The sequence below is a fragment of the Nannobrachium achirus genome (genome assembly GCF_963921795.1).
Source record: "Nannobrachium achirus genome assembly, chromosome: 18".
Classification (NCBI taxonomy): Eukaryota; Metazoa; Chordata; class Actinopteri; order Myctophiformes; family Myctophidae; genus Nannobrachium; species Nannobrachium achirus.
In genome coordinates this window covers 25,590,701-25,610,438 of record NC_137825.1, presented here as the reverse complement: position 1 = coordinate 25,610,438, position 19,738 = coordinate 25,590,701, and the positions used below count along the sequence as shown (strand labels likewise).

At 45.5% G+C, this 19,738-nt stretch overlaps 1 protein-coding gene across 1 annotated transcript in view; it reads right to left on the bottom strand.

Moving 5' to 3' along the window:
- Positions 1-19,738, bottom strand: part of cacna1g (calcium channel, voltage-dependent, T type, alpha 1G subunit) — a gene marked incomplete at both ends in the record, with an annotated part of 367,943 nt that overhangs the window by 149,001 nt on the left and 199,204 nt on the right. Inside the window, 5 exons of the mRNA XM_080747312.1 lie at positions 8,416-8,813; positions 10,102-10,706; positions 11,046-11,368; positions 13,537-13,629; positions 15,585-15,876. Coding sequence (XP_080603438.1) covers positions 8,416-8,813; positions 10,102-10,706; positions 11,046-11,368; positions 13,537-13,629; positions 15,585-15,876 — 1,711 coding nt within the window. The remainder of the gene's footprint in view (positions 1-8,415; positions 8,814-10,101; positions 10,707-11,045; positions 11,369-13,536; positions 13,630-15,584; positions 15,877-19,738) is intronic.

Sequence of the window (19,738 nt, the reverse complement as noted above, 5' to 3'; positions counted from 1 at the left end):
ACACAAAAGATAGCAGTGACGGAGAGAGAGATATATATACACACAGAAAGGTTCAGTCGTTTTTTCATTGTACTGTACTGTCTAGACAGACTCTAGACACGCAAAACGAACGCATACACGCACAATGTCAGTGTGGCACTCACAGGATTAAAGACCCGCCCACATCTAACGTCTTTTTATTTTTTAAAGCGATACAGCTTTTAAAACGCAAGTTTACAAAGTCAAAACTTAGTCTGCATGCAGGGCATCATGCTGGCTAAGTGGCCGAGTTCATTTCATGTTACAGCCACAAGCTAAAAGAGTTTTCATGTCAGTGCTTTAAAAGCCCCTGTTCTAACGGAGACAGTGCACACACCCCCACCACCACATCCCCCATACACAACTGCTGCTGGGGGGAATGGACAGAAAGAGGAGCAAAGAAAGAAAGAAAGAAAGAAAGAAAGAGAAAAGGAAGCAGCAGATTCAAAAGGACGCTCGGGGGGGGGGGGTGAAAAAAGCGTACATGCCACCTCTCTCCCCTGGTCGTAGGACAGTGTTTCTCAAAGTGGATTCCGTGGACACTGTCGGTTGCTTTAGGGGCATCTAAATTGACCCATACAAGTCTGTAACTCTGACAGTGTGCTTTGATTGATTGATTGAAGAATTTATTAGAAGTTTGCAATAGAAAAAGTACAGTTTCATGACAGTACAAATCACTGGTACAAGGTCAACTAAAAGGAGATCCTAGAAAGCCGAGGCTTATTTCCACAGGAACCACACTTTAAGTATCTCATATAACATTGAAAGACAGACGGATAGAACATAGTACTTTATCTAGGATAATATCAGTTTCAAAAGCATAACATCAAAAACAAAAAAAGAGAAAAGCGGGGGGGGGGGGGGGGGGGGGGGGGGGGAGCATGGGGGCTTAGTCTATTTACAAGTCACGGGTAGCAGCTGTCTGAAGGTGACTTTTCATACCAATTTTGAAGGAGGCTAGGGATTTGCTCTCCTTTAGGGCTTGTGGAAGGGCGTTCCACATGTTGATGGTGTAGCAGGAGAACGAGTTAGAGCCTTGTTTAGTGTTAAATCTACGTTGATGATGATTAGTGGAGCTGCCTCTGGTGTTGTGATTGTGAACATCCTTGACCTTTAAGAAGTAGTTTGTCAGGTACATGGGAATCTTGGAGGTGTAGTGTATCTTGTACACCAGGCCCATTGCAAGATGCTGTACTCTGTCAGCTACTTTGAGCCATCCCACGCTTTCGTGGTGATGATCGGTAAGGTGGGTCTGAGGAGGGAGACCAAGCACAACCCTAATTAGTTTGTTTTGGGCTGTTTGGAGCTTTAACTTTAAGGCAGCTGGGGCGTCGCGATACCAGACAAGGACTCCGTAATCAATGAGGGGCCCAATAAGAGCACCTCCTAGTGTCTTTCGGGATTTAATATTGATCAGCGGGGCAACCCTTTGCAAGAAGCGAATTCGTTGGTTGACTTTATTGATTACCTTGGTGGTCATTTTTTCACTGGATAGGTTAGCCTCCAGGATGCAACCCAGGATGTCCAGGATGCAACCCAGGGACAGTGTTCATTGGTTCCATTTGCACACTGTCAGAGTTAAGGGGAGACCTTGAAATTTGAAAGTTTGAGAAACATTGTCCTCAGAGTAGGACACAACACAGGGAAAGCAGGAAAGTGTATTTTGCAAGTGGAGGAGAGAGAGAGAGAGAGAGAGAGAGAGAGTACCTGAGGGTCATAGAGCCAGAGAGAGAGAGAGAGAGAGAGAGAGAGAGAGAGAGAGAGAGAGAGAGAGAGAGAGAGAGAGAGAGAGAGAGAGAGAGAGTACCTGAGGGTCATAGAGCCAGAGAGAGAGAGAGAGAGAGAGAGAGAGAGAGAGAGAGAGAGAGAGAGAGAGAAAGAGAGAAAGAGGGAGAGCGAGGCTGACCTCCCAGAGTAAATAGAATACGAGGCTGTGTCACATAGTTGGTGGAGGCACAACTATTCTGTCAGCCCCCACCATAAAAGGTAACACTGTTAAAAAAGGCACCGAGGAGATAAAACAGACACCAGCACCCCCTCCTTCCCCCCTCCCCCCCTCCCTCCCCAGTTTGGGTGTGTTCAGAGGTGGAAAAAGTACTCACATTTTGTACTTAAGTTAAAGTATCAATACTGCACTCTAGATGTAATCCGTTACAAGTAAATGTCCAGAATTCAAAATGTACTTGAGTAAAAGTATGAAAGCATTGGCATCAAAATGTACTTAAAGTACCAAAAGTAAAAGTAGTAAAAGTTTGAAAATAGCAGATCTACAAGCTAGATCGGCTATTTTCAAATAGCCAAGGTATAAAACAGCTAGGGCTAAAGTGGTTTATGTGTGTTTTATAATATTATAATCTGCAAAGTAACTTGTAACTAAAGTTTTAAAATAAATTTAGTTGAGTAAAAGTACAATATTTGGATTCGAGATGTAATGGAGTAGAAGTAAAAGTGCTGGAAATTGGAAATACCCAAGTAAAGTACAAATAACTCAACATTGTACTTAAGTACATTACTTAAATAAATGTACTTAGTTACTTTACACCACTGGGTGTGTTGATCTAAACTCTGAGAGTCTTAAAAGTAGACCTGTATGTTTCTGCGACTTTCATTCATATTTTATACAGTATATCTGGATGCTAGAACTATTCTCCTCCCATATTCTACCCTTGCTGCTAAAATGTTTATACCCTCACGTGTCGTTTCTATAACCTGTGCTATTGTTGTTATTATAGTGTACACAGTATTTTTATGTCGCTGTTGTTGTTGTTATGCTGTTATTGTTGGCACGGTCTCTGCGGAGCGTGTCGCACACGCCAACATTTCGTTGCTTCTCCCTGCATCGAGTGAGTGACAAAGAAATAAAGCCCCTTGAGTCTTGAATCTTGAACTGTGCCCGTGTGTGGTTTGTGCATAGTTATGTGCAGGCGGGTGCGTGCATGCGTGTGTGCGGCTGTGTGTGTGTGCGTGTGGGCGGCTGTGTGTGTGGGCGTGGGTGGGTGGGTGGGTGTGGGACTGTGGGTGGGTGTGAGAGATGGGAAGCAGAGCTGTCTGTTTCCTACTGTATCACAGACATGGAGTGGTGGAGCGTAGTATTATTATTATACCTGAGTGCACACAATGATGGGCTGCAGAGCAACAACATGGAGAACTACTACTACTACTTTTTTTCCCCCTTCTTTTTGTTTAAGTTTTGACTTCTATGTTTTCAGTAAGTTTTAATGAGTTACGACAAGGACGGCCATATATGGAGCGTGACATAAGGCGTGACTGACTGACATGAGGCGGAGGTTTTGATACTAACTGCTCCCTATACGGTCGCAATGATAAAACATACAGTACAAGAACCACTTTAGCCCTAGACTGTATGCTATACCGTAGCTATTTGAAAATAGACAATCTAAAGAGTAGCCTTCACTGCGGTGAGGACGGGCAATTGGAAACGCTCGTTTCGTCTCACCAGCGTTGACAGATAGGGTTAGGTTTAGGTATAGTTTTACTGAGGTTAAGGTTAGGTTTAGGCATAGTTTTACTGAGTTTAGGGTTAGAGTTAGGCATCGTTTTACTGAGGTTAGGTTTAGGGTTAGGGTTAGAGTTAGGCATAGTTTTACTGAGGTTAGGTTTAGGGTTAGGGTTAGAGTTAGGCATAGTTTTACTGAGGTTAGGGTTGGGGTTAAGGTTAGGTTTAGGTGGTCAGACCACCCGGCACCTCCGCACGGTGGAAAATAAGCACTCCCTAGCTCCGGTTCAGCCAATCAAAAGTTTCCATGGGCGGGGTTTGCCTGGAGCTGTGGTGTGATTTCCAATAACGCGGTGAGGACTAATGGGGATCTGTAATAACAATTAACAAAATTTGGCACCTGGATGACGTAGACTCTCCAGTTGTAGAATGTTGCAAGCCACAGTTTGGGGACAGAGGCTAAATGGCTGTGAGATTTAAATCGGCTTGTTTGACCTGAAAGGTTCTTTACTAGATTTAGAGGGCTTCCCCCTCCCTATGCAATGTTTAGACTTACGAGGACACAATTGGGGTTTATCTCTGCATCTCCCTCTACAGCCTACACAGTAAAATCCTCAGTTTTCATTTCAATGTGAGTGTAAAAACTGGACCCAAATGGACCCGTGAGTGGCCTTGCTCTTTGACACAGACATCTCTGTCCCTCACACTTTTATAGACTAACAAACACACACACATCTCTCACATAAAGACAAATATTAATAGCATGGAGTGTTCTCTGAGTCACACCCATCCTGTGAATCTAAATCTAGCATTAATGCATTAAACACATTAAATTAGTGCCAGCAGAAACACTAATGGACCTTTACCAATAATATAGGGCATCAAAGATATTTGAAGTAAATTTTATCTGTAGATCCCTGTCAAGGGCCCCTCCCCATAGACACCCATTGTTACTTCAAACTCCATTTTAACCATGATAGATTCATCAAAAACACCCATAAGTTTTTTTCTGGTGACTCAAAATATTCTCCTAATACATGAGCTGGCCATGTAATAACCTTTTTCATTTATTTTTAACAATTTATTATTGTATTCAATTCTTTCCATTTTCCGCAAAGAATTATTAATAACATTTACACATCACATATCTAAATACTGAATGAAGCACATCAAAATCTGTCCAGGGTGTTCATAAAAGTGTTCAAAACGATAAAATGACCAAATGTTTTTTGAAAGTGAAATATCCCTTTAAGTTTGTACTATTGCGCGTGCACGATTGCATGTGTGTGTGTGAGAAAGAGAGAGAGAGAGAGAGAAAGATGACCATTCTCCTGGGCCATATATTCTACATCAGCGGGGTGTTTTAAATTCTCCTTAAAACGCAGCCAGATCGCCACAGGCCCTGCTTTCAGCTCGCTGTATTTGAGCGTGTGTGTGTGTGTGTGTGTGTGTGTGTGTGTGAGTGTGTGTGTGTGTGTGTGTGTGTGTGTGTGTGTGTGTGTGTGTGTGTGTGTGTGTGTGTGTGTGTGTGCGTGTGCGTGCGCGTGTGTGTGTGTGTGTGTGTAAGGGAACAGGGGAATGGAATGGACGATTTAATAATCGTACTCAGCACGCCCATTTACAAAGGGACCGTTTAGGGGTCCATTTGTAAATCAGAGTGTGTACAAATGTAGCCAAACGCTTTAACATTTGTACACCATACAAATGGATGAATTAACTTTTTTTTTTTTTTACTTTTAACTCCGTGTTCATCTTCTCGCTTAGTAACTGGTAACGCTAATGTGGCAACGTTCAGGCACGTGCACATATAGATCGAGCCCCTGCCCTTTTACCCGTCTGTAAAAAGTGCCCTCTCCAGACCATGAATGCAGTATTTACTATGGTGAAAGAAATGCAAACGCACCCCCCTTTCCATGCCACACCTGAAGGCAGCATTCAAGAGAATTGCCATGTCCAAACTCTCCTGAACTTGAATGTAGCATCTTATGTTGACAGAATTGCCCCATCTGTGTAGAAATCCATGCTGTACGCCACATCTCCAGTATTAGTTTAGTGTGGTATCAAGGTTCCAAAAATAGACGACATCTAAGCTCACAGCGGGTCGCAGCACGACACTTGTGAGCTTGGAGGTCTGCTATTTTCAATATTTTCACATTTTAGAAATGTCAGCCCCTGCCTCTCTAACATTTTCTGCATGTCCCTGGTAACGTTCCCCATCTCCAGTGGCTAACTTCACATGGGGAGGCAGTATGTGAGGGGGGGTGTATCTCACATGGGGGAGGCAGTATGTGAGGGGGGTATATCTCACATGGGGGAGGCAGTATGTGAGGGGGGGTATATCTCACATGGGGGAGGCAGTATGTGAGGGGGGTATATCTCACATGGGGGAGGCAGTATGTGAGGGGGGTATATCTCACATGGGGGAGGCAGTATGTGAGGGGGGTATATCTCACATGGGGAGGCAGTATGTGAGGGGGGTATATCTCACATGGGGAGGCAGTATGTGAGGGGGGTATATCTCACATGGGGGAGGCAGTATGTGAGGGGGGTATATCTCACATGGGGAGGCAGAATGTGAGAGGGGTATCGCCTGTACAAAGCGCCCAGCGCAAAAAACTTGGCAGGAGGAAGAACGTGTGGAATGAGTCCAAGTGGCGTCTCTCATCTCTCTAGCCTCCCTTCCATGTGGACAGCATTAGAGAGAGAGTGTGTGTGTGTGTGTGTGTGTGTGTGTGTGTGTGTGTGTGTGTGTGTGTGTGTGTGTGTGCGTGCGTGCGTGCGTGCGTGCGTGCGTGCGTGCGTGCGTGCGTGCGTGCGTGCGTGCGTGCGTGCGTGCGTGCGTGCGTGCGTGCGTGCGTGCGTGTGTGCGCGTGTGAGAGAGAGAGAGAGAGAGAGAGAGACTTTAGTGCTCCCCCTGTCTATTGGAGGTCGATGGGAATCTCCTTTCACACGAGGAGGAGGCATGGGGATCAATGCACTGTCTCACTGTTCACTATAGCCTGTCTGGAGGCCGGAGAAGCTGCTGACGCCTACAGAACACCAATGACCCTTTACATGTCAGTCAAGATCCATGAGAAACTATGACGAGAGAATGAGGGAAGCAGACGAGAAGAAGATGAAGGGAGGAAGGGAATAAGGAAGAAAGAAAGAAAGAAAGAAAGAAAGAAAGAAAGAAAGAAAGAAAGAAAGAAAGAAAGGACACCTCCTGCCGTGTGTGTGTGTGTGTGTGTGTGTGTGTGTGTGTGTGTGTGTGTGTGTGTGTGTGTGTGTGTGTGTGTGTGTGTGTGTGTGTGTGTGTGTGTGTTTGTTTGTGTCTCCGCATTCATTTGAAGAGGCAAGTCGGCATCTGGATGTGTTTATTAAGGACTGGGTCAAGGACCGAAAGTAACTCCTCAAACAAACACGCACACACGCGCGTTCCTGTCTGACACTCCCACCGTACTTCAAAGACAGCGGGATTCGCCGGGGTAGCAGGGAACGGCGTCCCTGTAAGTCGCAGTCTAGCGGTACATTACACGGTAACGTGCGATTAAAGCCTCATTGTTTTGCAGTAAGCGAATAAAAGTCCAGGGGTTACGGGGGGAGGAAGTGCCGAGGAGGTCCCCTGTGCCGCTCTCACTCACGCTGCTATTTAGCAAAGCACGCGCGTGCCAAGAACGACATCATCAAAGCCCCGACGCAACGGCCGCCTCAAAGGGTAACATTAGGTCACTTAAAGGATACAGCATGTATTCTAACCGCCTCAAATCCACCAAATCCTTCCCACTTGACCTGGGATCAGCGGTACCGCACGCAGGTTGAACTTGTTAGGGATCAGGTGTGTGTGTGTGTGTGTGTGTGTGTGTGTGTGTGTGTGTGTGTGTGTGTGTGTGTGTGTGTGTGTGTGTGTGTCCATGCCCCCCCCCACCCGGGGCTATAGTTAGAGCACCAAAGAAAGTAAGTGAGAGAAAATCTCTGTCAGATGTTACCGATCATCAGCCCTTCCTTGCCCTTCAGAATCACCCTTCTCCTCTGTCTCTCTCTACCTTGCTTTTCTCTCTCTCGTTTTAACTCGCTCTCGCTCCCTCACCCTCACCCTCATGTCTTTCTGCCTCTTTCTCCTTCTCCCCCACCTCTCTCTCTCTCTCTCTCTCTCGTTCTCTCTCTCGTTCTCTCTCTCTCGTTCGGTCTCTCTCACATGGCCATAATTATGTTCTGTAAACAAACAAGACCAAAGAGAGACACTGGGAATTCCAGTCGGGCCTGAGGGACTGGTGTAGCTTACACAATCACACACAATAATATACAATAATACACACGCAAGTGAGCACGCGTGCACACACACACACACACACACACACACACACACACACACACACACACACACACACACACACACACACACACACACACACACACACACACACACACGAACACACTCACTCACGCACGCACACACACAAACAAACTCTATAGTCTATAAGTCAAGCTAATATCCTCTAACAACGGTGCATTACCAATGGAATGACTTCCCCATACACTTAAACATGAGTGTGCACAAGTATTTCTGTGCGATTGCTTTGTGCATACGTCAACATTACCTCAAAGGAGGGTGTTTGCATTCAACTTTGCGCCAAGTCCAACATTATAGTCATGACACACGTGCACGCAAGCACCTGCGCGCACACTCACGCACACGCACACCCACGCACGCACAAACACTCATGCACTCAGGCTGGGAAATATCTAGAATAATACGTCAATATTGTGATATGAGAGTAGATGGTCTGGGATTTGGGGCATTGTAATATCGTCATATAGCGTACAGTAAGTGTCATGTTTTGAAAAGTTTTGAAAAAGATTACAAGAAAATGTAAATTATCATCACATCAAGGTATTTGGTCAAAACAAAGACATATCGCCCATCCCAGCGTGTGCACAAACACGGACCAAACACCCACCTGCTCGTGGTACTCGATGCCCATGCTCAGCGTGTTGATCAGGATGGCGATCATGATGCCTCGGCCGAAGTACTTGCTGTCCACGATCTTCCTGAAGGTGTGGCACACCAGCCTCCAGAAGCGCACCACCTTGGCCGCCGTGTTGCCCAGCCTCTGGTGCTTCTTGTGCCGGCCGTCCCGCTGGTCCCTGTGGTGGAGGTCCTGCGTGAACTCGTACACGCCCTCGCTGTCCGAGTCGCCCGGCGTCTCGTTGCCGTCGGTGCCGGCCTCCGACTCGTTGGCCAGCAGGGCCTTGGCGCAGTACGGGCAGCTCTCGGGGTCGAAGACGAGGCCGGCCGCGTCCATGGCGCTGCTGGCTGCGCTGAGGTCACGGGCCGAGATCTGGCAGGAGATCTGAGCTGGGGGGGGGGGGGGGGGGGGGCGTGATTGGACAAAGAGAAGAGGAAATTGAGGAATTGAGAGTTAAACAAGCACAAATGTGATAAAGTAAGCCCTTTAGGCCTAGGATTATTGTATGCTTTACTATTGAAAAATAGCAGATATACAAGCTTGTAGATCATGAAAATTAGTGCAAATTCATTGAATATATGTATTTTTAAAGCGAACATTTGTAACCCAGATTTTGCTTCTGGGGGTCCCTGGAACGAAATATTTTGAGATGGGGGTCAGCGGCCAAATACATGAAATTCTAGGGGTCCTTGACACAAAAGAGTTTGAGAACCACTGACATAGAAACATGTGTTTTTTTCAATTCAAATGTTCACGATTTTTCAAAAATAGCAGATCTACAAGCTTGCATCGCGGCACTCGGTGCCGCACTGTAAGCTTGTAGATCTGCAAGCATAAGCATAATAATACGCAATAATGCGTATACCCGGTCTAAATAGATTAAACAAGCACAAATATGAAAAATTAAGTAAATCAAGGTGTTTAGACGAAATGACGGAAGCATTGCTAAAAGTCTGTTTTTCTCAGCAAACGTGTCTGTCTGGACGGGTGCTTGTGCGTGTCAGCAGGAGAGCGTTTGAGTGTAATGGCCAGTTTGCACAGTGTGAGTAATGCCTTGTGTCCACGGGCCAGGGCTGAGCCGTGCCTCGGCCTGGCCGCTTGACATGAAGCCAGCTTCTCTGCAGTCTTAAGAACCACAATGAACCTGGCTGGACTTTTAAAACTTGGCCGGAGCAGGCCCCGAAACTAGCCCGCAAGCTAAGACATCAAGGATTAGATTTATTGATTCTAATTAGCAGCTTTCCTGTCTCTAGCGGACCTGTCTCAAGACTGCACGGTATTCTATTTGATCACTCGATATGCGCTGTGCTTAATGAGACATCATTTGGAGAAGAATCAAATGATTGTCCTTCTTTGGTGGGTTGCTGTTATTTCGTGTTGGCGTGGGAATCCATTCATGTTAAGGGTTAGTGGTGTGCGAGGTGTGTTATTTTTCAAATCTCACCACTCCAACAGCCAGCTTTTATAATCCACAGAGATGTAGAACAAATCTTAACAAACAACTATCCCCAGGAGATGGAATACAATGGAGTCCAATCAAAAGTTTTTTTTTTTTTTAGTTTTTTAGCATTTGATTGCAGTTGTGATTGTGACTTGAAGTCAATATTGTTTTAATTAAACTCTGAGAGTGAAAATAAGGGTACTTTGGGACATTCGTGTTGCAGTGTGGCTTCCTACCAGCAGGTGTGTGTGTGTCCACAAGGCTTAGCGGCCGTCTGTCCAGTGGCATGGGTGGGATGTTCAGGTTGAAGTTGATGTTGGTCAGAGTGCTCGCTGTGACGCTCGCTCTCCTGGACTCGGCCAGGGCTCTGGCCTGGAGGGTGGGGTAGTTCTTAGGGCCCGGAGCAGCAAAAGGCACAGAGTTCCTCTTCAAGGCCCGGGACATTGGAGCCGGGACCAGGGAGAAGGGGCTCGCTGCGGGGGGGCCCAGGGCGGTGGGCGACGGGCTACACTGGAGAGTCTCCGAGTGGCAGTCCGTATGGTACATGCTGCGCACCGACGACGAATCAACAGCCCCCCCGACGAGGTTGGTCGCCACCGCCTGGCTGACGTCGGAGGACGCAGCGGGCGGGGGCGCCAGTGAGAGGCGTCCAGTGGCCACGACGGGAGCCCCTCCGTTGTTGCTTTGGGAGCCAGACTCCACGTCCCTGACGGCGGCGCCCAGTCCCTCCAGACCCCGGGCGCTGCCTCCGACTCCTCTCACGCTGCCGTTGCCCAGGTGGTAGTGGTGGTGGTGGTGGTGGTGATGGTGCACCATGTGATGGACCGACACAGAGCCTTGCCTGGAAGTAGGCCTGTCACAATTATTACATAATCGTCTAATCGCACTTATTTTACATAATCGCAATTATTTTGTCATAATCGTCATGTTGTAAAATGTTCATATATTTTCAAATATTTTAAAAAAATGTTCTTTTTAAAGTACAAAGTTGTCAAATACATCAGTCATTTCTTTATATGTTTAGTTTATCGGTCATAACTCCATGTGCAACTTCAAAGCCTAAAAGCCAAACAGAAGTGTAATTGCCAACGACAAACACACAATTAAATCGTTAATCACAATTATTTGAGTGTAAATTAATCGTCACGTAAAAATATCATAATCGTGACATCAGCCCTACCTGGAAGCCTTCCTCCTCCTCCGCTGGCCTCGCTGGGGCTCTGCCGTGGCCAGGGGCGAGGCGGCGATGTTGAGGCCTGCGCGTCGGGCCAGGACCCTGCACACGTGGGCCGTCTGCTTGCACCCCTTGCGGATGACGTGGACCAGCAGCTTGAGGAGCTCGTCGTAGCAGGAGCCCGGCTCCGAGAAGGACGCCAGGGTGCTGGCCTCGGAGAGGAAGCGGGCGCGCTGCTCCTTCATCAGCTGGCTCTCCCTCTGCTTGGTCTCCGAGAACTGGGTGGCGATGACCACCAGGCACAGGTTGATCATGAAGAACGAGCCGATCTGCAGGGCGAAAGAGCAGCGACAATGACTGTCAATGTTAAACACATACTTTAAGGCAGGGGTCTTCAACGTTTTCAGGCAAAGGACCCCTTAGTCGAGAGAGAGAGATGAAGCAGGGACCCCCACAACCTTATAGTTTCATCGTTTGACAGCACAATCAGTGTATTTTGGATTCATGTCAATTTGTGTTTTCAGATATTTAACCACTTGAATAAACTTGACCTTTCACTATTTACTTAGTCTGCTCTTTTCCCCCTCTACACTAAACCCCTTTGCCTAAAATAGCTTGTAGATCTGCTATATTTGGCTAAAGTTCTCTGGGGGAAAACAGTTTCTATCACACAAAGGGAGGACCCCCTGTAGTAACTCTAAGGACCCCCTAGGGGTCCCGGACCCCCTGTTAAAGACCCTTGCTTTAAGGACCAGACAGGTGATCAGGCATATGTATCCTATTGACTATGACTATACTTTTGACTATGAATTTACCTTACTGCCAACCATTTTCTAAATCTAAAGCATACCGTAGTTTGTTGCAAATTGGATTCATTTAATAAAAAGTATTTTATTATACGAAGCCTGCAGAGCTAGCAAGACAGTGCCAAGCCCTGATCAGGTGATATGTCACATGCACTCTTCACCTAATTTTTTTTAAAGATTTGTTTTGGGGCTTTTATGCCTTTATTGATAGGACAGTAGACTGACAGGAAATGGGGGGAGGGATGGGGAGTGACGTGCGGCAAAGGAGGTCCGGATCGGGAATCGAACCGGCGACACCGCCGGCGCCAGGCATCCATGCCTATGTGGCAATGCCTGAGTGGTATGCGGTATGCGCCTGGACCAGTAGGCCAGCGGGAGCCCCGCTCTCTTCACCCGATTAGGACAGTCTATATAAACCTCCCTGCCAACCTGATCACTCTTTGCTTGGTCTCATTGCTGCTCACTGCTGTGCTGCTGTGCTGCTGCTGTCCTATGGAGTTTAGCAATTCCATTGCCTCCCCAGCATCCACCTGTGGGTTCCGTTTCCACATGATATGCACCTTTGGGGTCTTATTTCAATCCCTGTAATATCTACTTTATTCGGCATATAACTGAATTTGTAATATTTCATGCTTACAGGGAATAGAGTCTTGACGCCAAACTATCCATCAGATATCTAGGCTCAAATACTGTTATGCTCAGTAATTATTTAATTCAATCCATGAGTTGACTGACTGAAATGTGATAAAGCCACCTTGAAGTACGTGCCTCTCCGGCAGAAGTTTCTGTCTGGGTTAAGAAGTCATGGACATTTGTATTCAGTTTGTACTGTAGATCAATATTTTCTCCAGGGACTTTTTCGGCTAACCTTTTCAAATCAATTCGCGCTTTCAACTGCATTAAAATGCAATGAGATGAATGTAACTTTGAATAAAGTTTCTTTATGACAGAAATGTCACTAATAGCTCAAGCGAATGTTTACGGCCTCTGAAAGTAGGATTTCAGACCGTATTTAACGCATTAAGACCTCAAAGAGACTCTACAAATGCCTTTTAAACCAGTATTTAAAATATGTGTCAGTTTAGACTCTAAACTGACACGGATGCTTTCCAGGTTTACTTTTAATGGGTTGAAAATGTAAATGGATGGAATTGGATGGCAGAATGGAATATGGAATCCGGTGGGATAGTTTTCTCGAAACCCAAACAAACCATGGTACAGTATGCTTTGGGCAACAGAGTCTTATGCACACCTGATCAAAGCTTAGCGATGGGTGCGTAGGCGGGGGTCAACATCATTTCAAACATGCACAAGAAGTACAGGGCCCGCACACCATCTTCAACTTGCCAAAAAAACTCTCTTTATTTAATGCAACGTTTCGGTCAAAGACCTTCTTCAGGCATATGCCTGAAGAAGGTCTTTGACCGAAACGCACGCACGCACGCACGCACGCACGCACGCACGCACGCACGCACGCACGCACGCACGCACGCACGCACGCACGCACGCACGCACGCACGCACGCACGCACACACACACACACACACACACACACACACACACACACACACACACACACACACACACACACACACACACACACACACACACACACACACACACACACACACACACACACACACACACACACACACACAGGAATATAGCTGCTGATATAGAGCAGGACTTACGATGATGAGTAGGATGAAATAGATGAAGTTGTAGAAGGAGTGAGAATCCATCACAAAGTACATGATGTCCACCCAGCCCTCCAAGGTGATCACCTGGACAGAGAGAAAGAGAGAGAGATAGAAAGAGAGAGACAGAGAGGGAGAGAGCAAAGGTATAATACAGACAAATAGAAACAGACCAGGGGGACAGAGATGATTTAATACTTACAGTTGATTATACTTAAGATCGGTAAGCTTGAGTGCAACACCGTTGTGCAGTGCAACGTAAGATCTTTACACACTAGGAGTGGGATGAATAAAGGATCTCAACGTGCATCTGTGACTATTTCGCACCAAACTATTCAAACACGTTCATATAGCAGTTGATGCCTCATTTAAATACCTTAATGCATTATATTCACTGTGAAAAAGCAACCTAGTTTCATTAAAGCATTGAGTGACTTTATAATGTGCCATATGATATTCGAGGTCCTGTGTCAATGCACTCAAACGTAAGAAAGTGAAGAAAAGGCCACACACTTATAGCCGCGATGCAGAATCATTTATCCATGCCAACGTTTCCACTTAGGAAGGTCTTCTTCAGGGAATGATGTATGGGCCTACTCAAACGTGAAAAGAATATTTTATCCGGCGAATTCATCGCATGCGGGGGAAAGAAAAGAAAAAGCCCTCCCGCAGTGTGTAAGGACCTTATATTAGGTATGCATCCTTCTTTAACGGCGCACATTTGACATTGTGGACCACTCAGCGTATTAAGACCTCACATAATAGCAGGGATATGTTCATCCTTGACATGGCGGCTCGATGCGCTCTCTCCCTGGGGGACACTCCCCGTGAAGTACAGCCCAGTATGGGAGCGCTCACCTCAGCCAAAATGACACTCATCCTCCACAAATACTCCCGCTGCTAGACTGACAGCAGAGGAGAACTCTCTTCACAGAGAGGACTTTGCCGATGAACGCAGAGATAAGTGAATCAATGGTGTGGAAAAATATAGTCCCTCTATCACTGGCTGTAGTGACTTGTTAATCCTATAAGCTCTATTCCTTTGACGCAGGCAGCCGCTGGAGCAATTAGCCGCCTCTGTTTCCCGCACAGCCTCACTTTTACTATGTTTTAAAGGACAACTTTGTTTTTTTTACAAGGGTTCATATTTTAGATAGTCATTAGAGAAAAGAAAAGATGAGTGTTAAAAGGTTTTCATTTACTGCTTTCTATCATTTTAGTGATTTAACTATCTTGATTTGCATGCAAGTGGCTAAATATGTATTTTTAGACACAATAAGCCCATTACCACCGCAATCTTTCATTGGCAGATGTGACTTATGGGGGCTGGTGTAAATAGTAACAAAGAAATTTTCAAAATACTAAAATGGCTAAAACTATAGAAAGCAGTAAATTAAAACATTTTAACACTCATCTTTTCTTTTCTATAATTACAAGCTAAAATATGAACCCTTGTTGTAAAAAACTAAAGTTGTCCTTTAATGCTAAAAATAATATTCTAACAAGACAACTGTTATGGATTTTCTTTTTATCCATAACGGCACTGTACAATTCTCAGTGTTTGTTTAAAGGAGTAGTTCACCCCAAAAAGTCTTAAGTACCAGCTCTTATGTCCTAACTTAAGACCTGGAGGTGTGGCAAATGCTGTTGGGCTGTTTTGAGTGACTAAGACAATCAAAATAGAGCCCTTTGAGTCTTTGAGTATGATGACCAATGCAGCCGTCAAATTCTTGGTTTAGGAATGCGAAAAATAAGAAGAAAAACTCTCCATGAATTGAAGGCTTCATGCGATGTGTAATTCATAGAAAACAAGTACATTTTCAGGTGAAAGCAACAACTATGTGTGTTTAATGTCCTCTGCCAGTGCAGAGAGGTCATTAGTGTTAACTCCTAGGATCAGAACTTTGCAGGTCCCCCTGCATTTGAAACCAAACATCTATCGCTCATTCAAGAGGGAATCCCCAAGTTGTGTTGCACACAACTGTGGCTCCACCTCTACTCTCTGGGGAGTTGAAGACTGGTCCCCGCCCCCCATGTGTCACCTGGAAAATGGCGATCCAGGCGTAGCAGATGTTGTCGAAGTTGATGGCTCCCTTGAAGGGGTTGACGAGGCCGGCGGAGCAGTTGGTGTAGTACTGGTTCCAGTTGACGCAGGTGGTGTTGTCGGTGGCGTTGTAGCCGTCGGCGTCCAGCTTGCACTCCAGCTTCTCCTCGTACAGCGTGGGCACCTGGTGGCACTCGCGCATGCCGTTCTCCTTGGGCAGCGAGCAGATGAAGGGGCTCTCGTCGTCGTTCTCCGTGTGGTAGTACTTGCCCAGCTCCAGCGACAGAGGGCTGAGGGGTGGGAAAATGTGAACATTTCATGTCACGATTATCGTGGCCAAAGAAATTAGCGATTTGTGATACTATCGCGATAATCAAAATATCCCAAAGATCCATTATCCAGGGGTGGAACATTTGCCAAAAAATAGCAGATCTACACGCTCGCAATGTCAGCGTGTAGATCGTTAAATCGATAAATGTAAATCTCCACGATAGGATTGTTGTGTGTTTTTATCACGATAAGCGATAATAACGATTATCGTCCCATTCCTACAGAGGACTGAGTAGGAGGAGGAGGCGAGGGAAGACAGGACAACAACGTCAACTCCTTCAACTCAACTTCAACCTTTGTTGTCACATGAATGAATGAAAACTTTATTTTGAACATGTTAAAAATATGCCTCACAGGCAACAACAAAATACTGTTTTACATTTTCAAAAGGGAGTAGGATGAAGTATAAAACATATTTAATCCTACCCAGTCGTTTGTCTTACTTCAGCGCCATCACTTGACATCTATATATTTTACATGTACTTGGTATATGTCATGTATATGGAATACATGACACAAGTTTACAAGGTGTAAAAGTGTGTGAAATTCTGTTTTCAAGAATAGAACAGTGGTTCCACAAAAGAGACACTTTGTGTCTGCTGTGCTATCATTTAATACAAAATGATAGCAGATCTACTGTTATAAAAAATCAGAAAATCTTTCTATCGAAAATGTCTCACGGCCTGGAATAGAGAATAGAGAAACAATCAGGAAACAAAGTCATATAAGAGGACAAATTGGCAATGTATATATTTAAGGTGCATGGTCAAAATAAAAAACAGGCAGAATTATCACAGTCACTGTACACTGGGTGACGGGAGTTACTCAAGGTCAGGAGGTTTCTGTGAAAAGATTATTACCTATCTTACACGTATCTATGTACTATCCATGACTGTCTGTCAGTCTCGCTTGTGGAATGTATTTGCACTGTGGCTTATCATAATCTATTTATAAACGTGTGTGCATGAGTGTGTGTGCGTGCGGCGCGTGCTCACATTTGCGACTGGCAATGTGTGTGTGGTACTCACATATTTTACTCAAGTAAAAGTATCAATAATGCAATATAGAAATACTCTAGCAACAAGTAGAGGTCCAAAATTCAAAATGTTCTTGAGTAACAGTATGTGTTGGCTTCAAAGTACCAAATGTAAAAGTACAAAATGTTTGAAAATAGCAGATTTACAAGCGTCGCATCACGATGCGTTGTGAGATTAAAGATCGGCTATTTTAAAATAGCCTAGGAATAAAATAGGGCTAAAGTGGTTCATGTATGTATTATAATATTATAATTTATATCTGCAAAGTAACTAGTAAATAAAGCTTTAAAAAAAGCTCAGTGTAGCCTGAAAGCGTGTCGCTGGTTCGATTGCCGATACCGACTACCTTTGCTGCGTGTCTCTCCCCATCTCTCTCCCCATTTCCTGTCAGTCTACTGTCCTATCAATAAAGGCAAAACGCCCCAAAACATATCTTAAATATATTAAATATAAATATTAAATATATATAAAATATTAAGATCCGAGATGTATAGGGGAGTACAAGTGAAAGTATTGGAAATTCTCAAGTACAGTACAAATACCTCAAAAATGTTACTTAACTCATACAGTGCCATCCGGCCACAAGGGGCGCTAGAGTGCCAGAAATGTATCCATAGACCTTCATTATAGCTTTCGTTGACCCTCCCCCAACTGGCTTGTGTTTTCACTCCAGTCAATGCTATGGAGGACGAGAGGAGGAAGCTAGCTGACACGTAGCCAAAATGCTAACCCATTTAGAAGTGCGATCTAAAGCTATTTCAGCCGCAAAAAACTTTCTCTTTGGGTCTGGGAACACAATCCGGAGAAAATCCTGTCTAAAGATGTGATTTATTATTGGAGTGGGCAGCGCGATGCGGCCGTTAGCGCGAATACGGCCCGTGGATGGCCGAGTCTAAGTCCCGGGCATGGATGGACGTCTAGACCGGGGCTTCGTTGAGGCCTCCGATAAAATAATTCATTTCATTAAAAAAGCCGAACATGTTCGGGATAGGCACACTGGACTACGTTCCGGAAGCGGCGCTGAACATTTGGTGAACATTGGGGGGCTCAAAAATGTATTTTAAACCATTTTTAATGGAATATATCGTCGGACCATGTAAAATGGCTAGCTGGCTAGCGTAGGACGAGCCAGGACCACCCACGACTCTACAAGCAGCTCAGGGTAAGTCAATTAATAAAAAAAAATTGTATTGGATTGAAATAAAGCCGAACATGTTCGGGATAGGCACAGAATGAGTTAAGTACAGTACTTAAGTAAATGTACTTAGTTACTTTCCACCACTGCCGGTGGATAATTGGGGCGTCTGTCAACACGCATAGTGCTCACAGGCTGTGTGACAAGCTTTATTAAGCGCACAAGTAGCTGCAATTACCTAGTGGGCTCACTTCTCCACTCCACTGCACTCCTGTCCACAGCCCAGCCTCCCCTCACAATCAGCACATTCACTTATGTATTTATATGGCTCTTACACGCGTTCCGGTGTACTTGCATAACAAAGCTTCTGTCGGGGAGGCCTATCTTTCGTTGTAAGTGCTGCTGTTGTGTGCAGAGGACAACAACAAAATGTGTTCACTTTATCACACAGGCCATGTGCCGCGCGCCACAGCCTCCCATCTGGGCTGATACTTTTGCAATCATGTAAAAATGAGCATTAGAGATATTGCCACGTTAAAGTTCATTACTTAAGCTGCATAAAATACCCCCCCTTTCCCCCTCCCGTAACTCAGCTCATACGAGCAGGCCCTTTAAACATTTGGTCGGCCCGAAACGAGCTCTAAATGCCACAGACCCCGCTGTGCAAAAATGGCGACGCATCGCAAAGAATCCCTCAAGAAATTGATGATGAGGAGGAAAAAAAGAAATGTGCCCGCTCAGTCAAGCCATTACGCACAAGCCTAATATACAGCTGTGAGATGTCATAAATCCTATAGACGAGAGTAATATAGGCATGGATGACACTCAGGGGGAATATGAATAAGTCATGGGAGACCCGTGTCCCACATAGAGCTGGCCCGCATGGGGTCTTTCTCATTATGAAGCAGCCCGTCTTATGTCCCATTCATCACTACCATGAGACGCTGGGATCATTAAGCTCATCGACGTCAGAGCCGCGCGCGCAGCCGCGAGCCACTTCACCCAGCACACACGCATCAAGGTTCTACCTTGACCCTATCCTACCCTCCATCACCCCCTGTTATCAATATCAATAATGACAACCGCATATAAGAACATTGCTTTTCATTAAAGCAGGGGTCTTCAATGTTTTCAGGCCAAGGACCCGTTAGCAGAGAGAGAGGAAGCAAGGACCCCCTCTACATATTGTATAAATGTGTGATGGAGATTCTCATCGATTTCATAGATAGATTTATAGACTTGTTTGACACTTAACCATTTATGGTTAAGTCTATACATTAAACCAATTAAACCGATCTACAAGCTCTCAACGCTTCGTGCTGCGAGGCTTTGAGAGCTTGTAGATCTGCTATTTTTGGCTGAAGTTCCAAGAGTTCCAGAGTATAGGGATGTGAGGGTTCAATTGTTAATTTAAAATAATTATCCTATCACACCAGGATTTGGCGGCCCCCCTGCATTAACTCTGAGGACCCCCTAGGGGTCCCGGACCCCCTGTTGAAGACCCCTGCATTAAAGCACTGGTTCTTAAATTGGGGTGCAGGGGACATCCAAGGCACGCACGCACGCACACGCACACACACACACACACACACACACACACACACACACACACACACACACACAGTGGAAATGGCCGCACGGCGACGGGAC